Consider the following 13,565-nt stretch of genomic DNA (forward strand, 5'->3'; position numbering starts at 1 on the left):
TGTTCACGGATATCTATGCCCTGCTCCATACGCTATCATACACAGCAAATGAGATTGTGAAGATTAACATTAAACACATGCAGAAGCAGAGACTATCAGCTCAAGTTGGTGGTCATTGTAAGAACTGTCAGAGAAGATTGAATGAGGAAAGGTCTGGCATACTGGCTTTAAATACAGACTTTAAAAAAAAAGACCACGTGCCAGAGAGTTTGTGGGTAGCCTCTGAAGCTGGAAAAGATGAAGTAAGATATTCTTCCTGAGGATTCAAGGACAGACAGCTGTGGTGACACCCTGATTTTAATGCCATGAAAACTGTATCAAACTTACTGCCTAATGAATAATATTCATTGTATTGATTTAAACATCTATGATTGTAGTAATTAGTTTAAAAACAAGTAGTTAGCTTCAGAAACAAGAAAATTATTACGGTTTCATTAAAATCTCTGAATATCATTATATCTTTCAAAAGACACATAAGGATAATAACCTATAACCCATTGCTTCACTCTGCCTTACAGTATTGTATTTATTTTTCTTAATTTAAAGTAATATTCTTTGAGTTTGTCTTCTTGATCTCTCTCTCTTTCCTCCTCTCTCCATCTCCTTTCCTCCCTACCCTCTCTTTTCTCTCAAACAATAAGATAATCTTAGTGAAAATTGTGATTTTTTTTTTAAATTTCAGGGAGTCTCCCAGTAACTATAGCAACATCTGTCTTGTTCTGAGTGCTCCTCGTTATCTTCATGAATGAATAAATCAATGACCTTCAAAACCTTCAATTCCATAAGGATACATAGAACATCTTCTAGTGATGTGTGGCCATTTGAATGAGAAAACTCCCAAAAGGTTCCTATCTTTGCATACTTGGTCCCCAGTTGGTGGAACATTTTGGCAAGTATTAGGAGGTGTGGTCTAGTTGGAGCTATCTTACTTGGAGGGAGACTTCAGATTTTAAAAGATTTCTGTGGCTCCCAATACATTCTTTCTGTGCTCTGTGTTTGTGGATCAAGATGACAGTCTTCTGCCACTATGGACTCTAGCCCTTTGAAATTTTAAGCTGAATTAAAACCACTTTTTTACAAGTTGCCTTGATCATGATGTTATATCACAGCAATAGAAAAGTAACTAAGACATAATGTTATAGAAGAACCACCTGATCTGACAGTATTGGAAAATTCTCTTGGGATAAGTAATTTTAAATGGCACTAGGATTTTTTAATTTATTGGCTTTAACTTTCCATATAACATATTTTGATAATACTCTTTATCCTCCACCAACTCCTCACAAATTCTCCCTTATTTCCTACATGCTCCTAAATCCATGTTTCTTTTCTCTCAAAAAAAGAGAAAAAAATCAGAAAACATAGAGTCTGTTTTGCATGGGCAACTACTTCTAAGCATGAGGTGTGCTCAGGAATTTGCACAATTTTACACAGTATTACCTACATTTATGTCTACTTGATGAACTACAATCATATAAGAGCAATAAATCTTAGTTGAGAAAATGCCTTCATAAGATTTAACAATAGGCATGTCTATGAGACATTTCATTGATTGATTATTGGTAATTGATGTGGGTGGGTTTTGTAATGCCTCATCATATAGGCTTGGTGGCTATAAGACATCAGAGTAAATAAGCTATGAGAAAAAAGCCAGAAAGCAGTGTTTCTCCAAGACTTATGCTTCAGTTCCTGCTGCCAGGTTCTTGTCCTGTTTACCTCCCTGCTTTGACTAGTTTCCATGATGGCACGTGATGAGGAAGTAAAAGTGAAATACACCTTCTCCTTACCATGTTTATTTGGTGATAAAAATAGAAACCCTAACTAACACACACAGTATCAACCAAAAGAAGAAAGTTGATTATCCCTTTCCCAGCTAGAAATAATTGCAAATAGCTTCTTTAATAAAGACAAGACTTTGCTCCTACTTCCCCATCTTCATCCTAAGATTTTATCTGGCTTGAACTTCTACTGATGTTGTGCATGTTGTCACAGTTCCTGTGAGTTCATATGTACATCAGCATTATTGTGTCTGGAAATACTGCTTCCTTGGGGTCATCGACAAATTATTGCACTTAAAATCTCTCCACCTCCTCTTTCATAAAGATGCCTGAGCCCTAAGAGGAGGGCTTAGATAAACACATCCCATTTAGGGATGAGTACTCTATAGTCTCTCAATCTCTGTACTTTGCCTAGTCATGGGTCTCTAAATAATTTACTATCTATTTTTTATGGTATTTTTTTATATTTAAAAATTTCCACCTCCTTCCCTTCTCCTCCCCCTTCCCTCCCCTCCCCTCCACCCATACCTCCCCTCTCTCCCTCTCCAGGCCAAGGAGACATCAGGGTTCCCTATTCTATGTTAAGACCAAGGTCCTCCCAACTCCCCCCAGGTCCAGGAAGGTGATCGACCAAGCTGAGAAGGCTCCCACAGAGCCCATCCATGCAGAAGAATCAAAGGCCAGCGCCATTGTCCTTGGCTTCTCAGTAAGCCCCTACCATTGGGCACATTCAGAGAGTTCGGTTTGGTCGCATGTTCCATCAGTCCTATTCCAACTGGAGTTGGTGATCTCCAGTTAGTTCTGTCCCACCGTCTCCATGGGTGAACGCACCCCTCACGGTCCTGACTTTCTTTCTCATGTTCTCCCTCCTTCTGCTCCTCATCAGGACCTTGGGCGCTCAGTCCAGTGCTCCAATGTGGGGCTCTGTCATTTTCTTCATCTATCACCAGGTGGAGGTTCTATGGTGATATGCAAGAAATTCATCAGTATGGCTATAGGAACTGGCCTTTTCGGGCTCCCTCTCCTCAGCTGCCCAAGGAACTAGCTGGGGCACCTCCCTGGAAACCCCAGAACCCCTCTAGAGTCAAGTCTCTTGACAACTCTCAGATGGCTCCCTTAATTAAGATATATGCTTCCCTGCTCCCATATCCACCCTTCCTGTATCCCAAGCATCCCATTCCTCCGAGCTCTTCCCATTCTCCCCTTCACACTTTTCTCTCCCCATCTTCTCTTGGCCCCGTTTCGTCCCACCCTCAAGTTCCCAAGTTTTGCCCGGTGATCGTGTCTACTTCCAATATCCAAGAGGATTACTATATGTTTTTCTTTGGTTCACCTTCTTATTATCTTTTCAGGGATCCCGAATTATAGGCTCGATGTCCTTTAATTATGGCTAGAAACCGATTATGAGTGAGTACATCCCATGTTCATCTTTTTGGGTCTGGGTTACCTCACTCAGAATAGTGTTTTCTATTTCCATCATTTACATGCAAAATTCAAGATGTCATTGTTTTTTTACCGCTGAGTAGTATTCTAACATGTATATATTCCACAGTTTCTTCATTCATTCTTCCATGGAAGGGCATCTAGGTTGTTTCCAGGATCTCAGCAGCACAGACATTAAGGGCAATATTGAATAAATGGGACCTCCTGAAGCTGAGCAGCTCCTGTAAAGCAAAGGACACTGTCACTAAGACACAAAGGCAGCCTACTGACTGGGAAAAGATCTTCACCAACCCTGCAACCAACAAAGGTCTGATCTCTAAAATATATAAGGAACTCAAGAGACTAGACTTTAAAATGCTAATTAACCTAGTTAAAAAATGGGACGCTGAACTGAACAGAGAATTCTCAACAGAAGAAGTTCAACAGAAGAAGAACTTAAGGGCATGCTCAACCTCCTTAGCTATCAGGGAAATGCAAATCAAAACAACTTTGAGATACCATCTTACACCTGTCAGATTGGCTAAAATCCAAAACACCAATGATAACCTTTGCTGGAGAGGTTTTGGGGTAAGGGGTATACTCATCCATTGCTGGTAGGAATGCACACTTGTGCAACCACTTTGGAAAGCAGTGTGGTGGTTTCTCAGGAAATTCGGGATCAACCTGCCCCAGGACCCAGTAATTTCACTCTTGGGAAAGTACCCAAGAGATGCCCAATCATACGACAAAAGCATTTGCTCAACTATGTTCATAGCAGCATTATTTACTATCTATTGAAACAAGAAAGTTGTTAGATGAAGGATGAGCAATGCACCAAGGAGCAATGATTTAGAGATACATTATTTGGAGCTGTTTCTTTGCTATTTTATATTTTCAGAACAAGAGTAATAGGCTTTCACCCTGGCCCATAAGTGATCTAGTTTTATATTCTTGGACACTTTAGCAGCTCCATGTATGGTTTTCATCTCATGGAGTGAGACTTAAATCCAATTAGAGTGGTTGTTTATTCCCATAGCATTTGTACCATTATTACATCCATTTATTTTCCCTCTGGTTATGTACATACTATTTTCCAGCATCATGAATGTTAGTAAGTAGTACTAGAACTACTAGTTGTGCAAAGTTTAACTTTAGTATGTATGATGATAAATGTAAGTGGTGGCATCATCATTAGGACCTTAATATCAGATTGTACAGGGTAACAAATAATATTTACAATGACCTGTGATGTTTAGGGGGCTCTCTGGAACTCTTTGGTCTAAAACTCAATAAAAATGCAACCTTTTTCTGGTACTAGGGATTTTATTAGGTAGAATAATATGTCTGTGTGGGGTATTGTCCCCCACAATATATGATAAATCCATTTAAATTGTTTTTATGTGTATATTGATGAATATATATATATATATATATATATATATATATATAAAGCCTCACTATTAGTGGGTTGCCAAATGGTTTTTCAAAAAGCCATTAGTGTTAGTAGTCCCTTACCACAATTGCCCCTTTACTGTGCACTACCATCCCGCAACCCATTTAATGTTGATATTAGTTTCCCCTTTATGCCTTTATAATGTTATATTCTCTTTTTCCATCTTTGGCATATCCTCTTCTTTGCTGTGGTCCCTTATGAGATAACTAACTTCTGTGATTATTCTAAATGAAACAGGGATATCTAAAACTTAAAAACTAGCATTGATATATAAGAAACATTAAAATCTTGCCTTTGGGGCTATGAATTACTTCACTTGTAATGACTATTTCTAGCTCCATCACTTTTCCTGAAAATTTATGTCTTAACAGCTGAATAATATTGCTGTTTGTAAATGTAGTACATTGTCATTATCTATTCTTCACGGTTTCTATTTTCCGGCCATTACAAATAGAGCATCAATGAGCACACAGGAGTAAGGATCCCTATAGTAACACTCAGAATGTTTTAGGTATATACCCAAAGGCTACTACTGCAGTAGATCTATTTTTAGCTTTTTGAGGTAACTCCACAATGTTTTAGTGGTGGCTGTATCATTTTCTATTCCAAATAGCAATGATTTACAACTCCACCTCTCTGAATATCCTCCCAGAAAATTCTGTCATTCATGTTTTTCATATTGGCCATTCTAACAAGGTTAAGAGGAAATCTCAAGTAGTCTTAATTTTCATTTAACTGATGGCTAAATTTGATGATTATTTTAAAGTGTGTCTAAGTCACATGTGTTTCATCTTTTGAGAACTCTGTTAGTTCTATAACCCATTTTAATTGGATCATTTGTTCTCTCAATGTTTAGTTATTTTAGTGATTTGTATTTTCTAAATATTAACCCTTCTGCAATATGTTTAATTGTTAAAGATTTTTTCCATTATGTAGACTGCTGGTTTGCTGGAATCAATGCATTCTTTGCAGTGTGAAAACCTTTCAGCTTCAGGAGTTTCCATTTATTACTGGTTAGTCCTAGTTCTTGTGCTGTAAGTGTCTTGTCCAGAAAGATTTTTCCTGCTTCAATGAGATTACTGAATTTCATACGTTAGCTTCCATTAGATTCAGAGTATTCAGCCTATTCAACCTTATGATGAGGCCCTTAGTCCATTCAGAGTTGAGTTTGGTGAAGGGTGTTAGATATGGATCTATTTTTATTCTTTCACATAAAGTGTCTAGTTTGACTGGCACCATAGTTTGAAGATTATGTCATTTCCCTGGTATGTATGTGTTGCTACTTTTTATTAAAAATCAGGAGTACATAGATATATTTAATTATGTCCTGATCTTCAGTTCTAGTCCATTGATTAATATGTCTATTTTAGTTCAATTCTATGCTGTTTTCCTTATTTTACAATAGCTCTAAAATAGAAACTGAAATCTGGGCTGGTGTTAATTATAGTAGTTTCTCTATTGTTTTGATTTTTTAGCTATATTGGTGTGTGTGTGTGTGTGTGTGTGCGTGTGTGTGTTTGTGCTTCCTTATAATGTTTAAGACTATTTTCTCAACTTCTGTGAAAATTGTTTTGGGACATCAATGGGAATTGAATTGAATTAGTAAATTTTTTTACTTATTTTCACAATATTAATCCTACTAATCCATAACATAAGTGGTCTTTCCCTCTTCTAATGTCTTCTTCAGTTTCTGTTTTTCAATGTCTTAAAGTTGGTATTATATAAGTCTTTCACTTGATTAGTTAGAGTTATTCTAAGATATTTTGGGGGAGATTTGTGAAGGCACTATATTGAATAGATGAGGAGAGAAAGAACACCCTTGCCTTTGTTCTGATATTAGTGGGAATGCTTTGAATTTCTCTCTGTTTATGCTTATTTCAGCTCTGAGCTTGATGTAAGTTGTTTTATTGAAGTAAGTCCTCTTTACACTGTATTTCTAAGTACATTTATCATTAAGGGATGGAAGGTTTTGTTAAAGAATGTTTCTGTTCTAATGAGATGATCATGTGTATTTATTTTTTATAGCTTATTCCCTGTATTGTATTTATTGACTTATGTATGCTAAAACAACTCTGTATCTCTGGGATGAAGCCAACTTTATCATGGTCATTCATTATTTTGATGAATGTAGTTTGTGTTGTGGGGTATTTGTACACTGTGAATATGCATTGCTGTGACTGGTGTAATGAAAAGTTGAGAGAGATAGGCGGGATTTCCAGGCAGTGTGAGAATTCTAGGAAGAAGGCAGAGAGAGGCACTGGCCAGATACCGGGGAAGCAGGATTGTGGGAACCTGCTCCTACAATGTCAACTAGGGTTCCTGAAGTGGGAATCTTCAAGGCCAAAAGAAAGTCAGACAAAAGAACTGAGACAGAGGAGAATTTAGAATCAGGAGGTTCATCTGGTCATGCTGAAACAGCCAAACAGCCAAGAGTTTATTTCAGAATCGTATTATATCCAAAAGCAGAACAAAGCACAACACAGTCAGTCGGTATCTAACCACAAGACCATTCCTGTCCTTGAGTGAGAATCCTCCCCTCCAACATGTGCTTGCTGCTCGGAAGTAGCCTTACTTCTATCTTGATGTTCTGAGCTTTATCGTCAGCAGTACACTGTCTACTAGACAGCGTGTTCTTTTCTCATGGACCAAATCAGAAGTCTCTCACAGTTCTCAAGGTTATTGGAAAAAGCAGAGCAAGCTTTAACTCAAATGACTTATAAGTCAGAATGGACTCCAGATGGAAACTGAGTCACACTTGGGCTACCACACAGGATGGGCAGTATGGAGAGGTGAGATATCAGCCACGGGACAGAATGTATATTAAAAAGATATGCATTTAAGCAAGCAAGTCTCCTGAGGCCAGGCCACTTCACCACCATTCACAGCTGCATCAGAGGGCCATGGCGTCACAACGCCCAACCTGAAATGACAGGAGGAAGAGGTGAGTGGTTTCTCTCCTGGTTGGACAGCCCCATTCTCTAGGCCCTAGATCAAGGGTACTTACTCTGCCCCTCCATTACACATCCCAGCCCCAGCAGCTGGTCAGCAGTCAAGTCTCCTGCAACCAGGATGCTCCACAGCCATGTCCAGCAGCAATAGATCACCCTGGAGGCACAGCCTCTACCTGTACCTACTAGAGGAATACTAGCATTAGAGGGCCCCACAGGCACAGCCCTTACCTGCACCAATTAGAGAAAGAGGACTCTCCACCACCATGCCTAGATAGATCAGAGGCCACAGGAAGCACAGCCCCCATCTCCATAGAGTGGAGGAGGAGCCCCAACAGTCAGTCAGAAGGCAAGACTAAAGCAGCCAGGCCAGGTCACTCCACCATCAGCCCTGTCAGAGGCCACCTGGAGGAACAGGCTCCACCTGCACCAACTGGATGAAAGTAAAGCAGCCCTCTGAAGCTCAGACGCCACCTGCCCCAAGTGAAGGAAGAATCAATGCCTGTGCCTATACATACCCAAAACCCAGATAGTGAGAATGCAATGTAAGAATACAGTCATCAATATAAAGAACATTATGGCACAACCAGAATCTGGTGATTCTACAACAGCAGGACCTGAACATCCCAACACAGATGAAACAGAAGGAAATGGTCTTAAGCAATTAGTTGTTGTCTTTCCCATTAATTTTAAGGGAATTTTCATCTTTATTAAGATGATAAAGACCCTTAAAGAGTAAATAAAAATTCCCTTAAAGAAATGAAGGAAAAGACAAGCAAATAATTGGGGAAAAATCAATAAATCCATTAAAAAATAAAGCAAATCCATAATCAGGTGTCAATTGACAACACAAAACAAACTCAATGGCATCTTTGGAGGTTCCTTATCTCATAATTTAAGTCAGGTTACTTTGTTTTATAACGTAAAGATTCTTTTCATATCTATTATAACTTACAGTTTTGGATTTTAAGGGATTCCTGTGTGAGAATGTATGTGTCTCTGCATCTATATGCATTTCTTATGCTTTTATTTTGATACTTTCTCTTGTTCAGTTCTTTTCTCATATTACAATTTGTTTTCTTTTGATTTATATTATATTATTACTGCTTAGATGCCTGTTTGTTTTCTAATGAGAGAAAAATAGGGTATGGATTCAGATGAAAGGGGAGGTGTGTAGGAACTGGAAGAAGTAGAGAGAGGAAAAACTGCAATCAGAATATATTATATAAAAATATTTTTCTGTAAAAGAGAAAATCCAAATAAGAATCTTTTGAAAGAGAAAAAAAATAAAGCAAAGAAATCCAAGAAAAAATGGCCAAACATGTGACACAAACCATTAAAGACTTGAACCTGAAATGGAGGCAATAATGAAAACACAAACTAAGAAAATTCTGGAAATGGAAAATCTGGGTAAACAAGCAGGAAACACAGATGCAAGCCTAACGAACAGAATACAAGAGAGAGAAGATAGAATTTCAGGAATTAAAGATAGAATAGAAGAAATTGATTCACTGATAAAAGAAAATTTCAAATTCAACAAATTCTTAAAACAAAATATCCAGGAAATATGGGACACCATGAAAAGACCGAACTTAAGAATAACAGGGATAGGCAGTTCGCGAGGCTGGGGAATTCATGAGGAGGTCAGAGTGGAAGCAGGTGTGAGTGTGTGCACAGAAGGAATCATGGCTGCCAAAGTGTTTGAGTCCATCGGAAAGTTCGGCCTGGCTTTAGCAGTGGCGGGAGGCGTGGTGAACTCCGCCTTGTATAATGTGGATGATGGGCACAGAGCTGTCATCTTTGACCAATTCCGTGGAGTACAGGATGTCGTGGTAGGGGAAGGGACTCACTTTCTCATCCCTTGGGTACAGAAACCAATTATCTTTGACTGCTGCTTGCAACCACGGAATGTACCAGTCATCACTAGTAGCAAAGATTTGCAGAACGTCAACATCACACTATGGATTCTCTTCCAGCCGGTGGCCAGCCAGCTCCCTCGTATCTACACTAGCATCGGCGAGGACTATGATGAGCGGGTGCTGCCTTCCATCACTACAGAGATCCTCAAGTCGGTGGTGGCTCGCTTTGATGCTGGAGAATTGATCACCCAGCGAGAGTTGATCTCCCGGCAGGTGAGCGATGACCTCACAGAGAGAGCAGCAACATTTGGGCTCATCCTAGACGTGTCCTTGACACATCTGACCTTCGGGAAGGAGTTCACAGAAGCAGTGGAAGCCAAACAGGTGTCTCAGCAGGAAGAGGAGAGGGCCAGATTTGTGGTGGAAAAGGCTGAGCAGCAGAAGAAGGCAGCCATCATCTCTGCTGAGGGTGACTCCAAGGCAGCCGAGCTGATCGCCAACTCCCTGGCCATGGGAGGCGATGGCCTGATTGAGCTGTGGAAGCTGAAAGCAGCTGAGGACATTTCTTACCAGCTCTCCCGCTCTGGGAACATCACCTACCTGCCAGTGGGGCAGTCGGTGCTCCTCCAGCTTCCCCAGTGAGGCCCCCCTCCTTGCACCTTCTCAGGCCAACCAGGCCGTGGCCTCGGTCATTCTGAATACACTTTCCTTCTGCCCCACCCCAGCAATCACTGTGAAATTCCATGATTGGCGGCTTAACCTGAAGGAAATAAAAGCAATAAAAGCAGAATCATTTCAGATCTGTAATTACCAAATGAAAAAAAAAAATAACAGGGATAGAAGGAAAAGAACTTCAGCTCAAAACCACAGAAAATATATTTAACAAAATCAAAAAGGAAAACTTCCCCAATCTAAATAAGAACAAGCCTATGAAGGTATAAGAAGCTTACAGAACACCAAATAGAATGGACCAAAAGAAAAATTCCCTCACCACAAATAAATCAAAGCATCAAACATACAGAACCAAGAAAGAATATAAGAATTACAAAAGAAAAATGTCTAGTAACACATAAAAGCATACCTATGAGAATTACACCTGACTTCTCAATGGAGATTATGAAGACCAGAAAGTCCTGGACATTTGTTTTGCAGACACTAAAAGACCATGGATGCCAAGCCAAACTATTATATCCAGTGAAGCTTTCAATCATCACAGACAGAGAAAATCAGATTATTCCATGACAAAACCAGATTAAACAATACCTATCTACAAATCCAGCCCTACAATAAGTACTAGAAGCAAAAAATCCAACCCAAGGAAGTTAATTACACACATGAAATCACAGGCAATTTATATTTTCACAATACAAAAATCCCAAAGAAGGAAAATACAAACAAACTACCACAATCACCAACAAAACAAAAAATAACAGAAATTAACAATCATTGATCATTAATATCTCTTAATATCAATGGGCTCAACACACCTATAAAAAACACAGGCTAACAGAATGGATATGAAAACAGAACCCATCCTTCTTCTGCATACAAGAAACACACCTCAACTTCAAAGAAAACATTACCTCAGAGTAAAGGGGTGGAAAATATTTTTCAATCAAATTAACTTAAGAAACAAGCTGGTGTAGCTATCCTAATATCTAACAAAATAGACTTCAAGCTAAACTTAAAAGAGATGGAGAAGGACATTTCATATTCATCATAGGAAAAATCCATCAAGATGAAGTCTCAATTCTGAACATTTTATGTCCCAAATACAAGGGCAACCACATTTGTAAAAGAAGCATTACTGAAGCTTAAAGCACACATCAAACCACTCACACTAATAGGGCATCCCACTCTCACCAATGTACAGGTTTGTCTAACAGAAAATTGACAGAGGAATAAGGGAACTAACAACAAATGCTATGACTCAAATAGACTTAACAGAAAAATACACAACATTTCACCCAAACACAAAAGAATATCCCTTCTTCTAGGCACCTCGTGGGACCTTCTCTAAAAGTGACCAAATACTCTGTCACAAAACAAATCTCAACAGATACAAAAAATGGCACAACTCCCTATATCTTAAGGATCAACATGGCTTAGAGTTAGAATTCAACAACAATACAAAATATAGAAAGCCTATAATCCCATGGAAACTGAAAAATGCACAACTGAATCACCACTGGATCAATGAAGAAATAGAAATTAAGGATTTCCTATGATTCACTGAAAATGAAGGCACAACATACCCAAAGTTATGCTACACTATGAAAGCTGTGCTAAGAGGAAAGTTCAGAGAACTAAGTGCCTACATAAGGAATTTGGAGACTCTCAGACTAACAACTTCACAGCACCTAAAAGTTCTAGAACAAAATGAAGCAAACTCAGACAGGAGGAATAGATGACAGGAAACAATCAAACTAAGGGCTGAAATCAATAAATTAGAAACAAAGAGAACACTATGAAGAATCAATGAAACAGAGTCAATAAATCAGAGTTCGTTCTTTGAGAAAACCAATATGATAAAAAATTTCTTTATCCAAACTAAGCAAAAAACAGAGAGAGAGAATATCCAAATGAACAGAATCAGGAATTGAAAGGGGACCATAACAACAGATACTGAAAAAAATCCATATAATAATTAGGTCATACTTCAAAACCTATACTACTCAAAATTGGAAAATCTAAAGGAAATGGACAATTTTCTGGATAGATACTACTTACCAAAAAATAGATCAGATAAACAATTTAAATTGACCTATAACACCTATGGAAATAGAAGCATTCATTAAAAGTCTCCCGACAAAAAAAAAAAAAAAAAAAAAAAGCCTAGAGCCAGATGGTTTCAGTGCAGAATTTTACTAGAATTTCAAAGAATAACTAATACCAATACTCCTCAAATTGTTCCACACAATAGAAACAGAAGGAACATTTCCAAACTCTTTCTGTGTAGCTACAGTCATCTTGATACCCAAACCACACAAAGACAAAACAAAGAGAATTACGAACCAATCTCCCTTATGAACATTGATGTAAACATACTCAATGAAATACTGACAAACAAAATTTAAGAACACATAAAAAAATCATCTACCATGATCAAGAAGACATCATCTCAGTGATACATGGATGGTTCCAACATATGAAAATTTGTTAATGTGATCCATCATATAAACAAACTGAAAAAAAAAATCATTTCATTAGATGCTGAAAAAGTCTCCAACAAAATCCAACATTCATTCATGATAAAGGTTTTGTAGAGATCAGGGATACAAAGAGAATACCTAAACATATAAAGGCAATACCCAACAAACAAATAACTAACACCAAACTAAATTAAGAGAAATTCAAAGTGATTCCCCTGAAGGAACAAGAACAATGCTGTATATTCTCTCCATACCTACTCAATATATTACTCCAAGTTCTAGCTAGAGCAATAAGACAACAAAAGGGGATTGAGGAACTACAAACTGGAAAGGAAGAAGTCAAACTTTTGCTATCTGCAGATGCTACAGAAGTATACATAAGTGACCCCATGAATTCTACCAGGGAACTCCTGCAGCTGTTAAACACCTTCAGCAATGTGGTGGGATACAAGATTAACTAAAAAAAAATCAGTAGTCCTCTTATACACAAATGATAAATGAGCTAAAAAATTAATCAGGAAAACATCACCCTTTATAATAGGCACAAATATAATAAAATATATTAGGGTAGCTCTAACCAAACTAGTAAAAGACTTGTGTGATAGGAACTTTAAATCTCTCAAGAAAGAAATTGAAAAAGATATTCAGAAAATGCAAAGATCTCCCATGGTAGGGGTCAGCATAGTAAAAATAACAGTCTTACCAAAAGCAATCTACAAATTTAACGCAGTCCTCATTAAAATCTCATCACAGTTCTTCAGATAGCTCCAAGGAACAATATTAAATTTCATATAGAAGAACAAAAACAACAACAGAAACCAGGATAGCCAAAGCAATCCTGTACAACAAAACAACCTCCAGAGGCATCAGCATTGCTGACTTCAAGCTATATTGCAGAGCTACAATGATAAGAGCAGTTTGGTATTGGGATAATAACAGACATATGGGTCAAT

At 38.2% G+C, this 13,565-nt stretch overlaps 1 protein-coding gene across 2 annotated transcripts; it reads left to right on the plus strand.

Moving 5' to 3' along the window:
• Positions 1 to 9,286: 9,286 nt before the first annotated feature.
• LOC119817929 (prohibitin-like) lies at positions 9,287 to 10,102 on the plus strand. Of its 2 annotated transcripts, XM_038335403.1 has the most exons (2): positions 9,287 to 9,703; positions 10,052 to 10,102. In XM_038335403.1, exons 1-2 carry the CDS (start codon positions 9,287 to 9,289, stop codon positions 10,100 to 10,102), a joined length of 468 nt encoding a protein of 155 aa, XP_038191331.1. The 2 variants fall into 2 exon arrangements, with proteins under 2 accessions (XP_038191331.1, XP_038191330.1); XM_038335402.1 differs by having other exon boundaries at positions 9,287 to 10,102.
• Positions 10,103 to 13,565: the final 3,463 nt, after the last annotated feature.

This window comes from Arvicola amphibius, chromosome 6 (assembly GCF_903992535.2).
Source record: "Arvicola amphibius chromosome 6, mArvAmp1.2, whole genome shotgun sequence".
NCBI lineage: Eukaryota > Metazoa > Chordata > Mammalia > Rodentia > Cricetidae > Arvicola > Arvicola amphibius.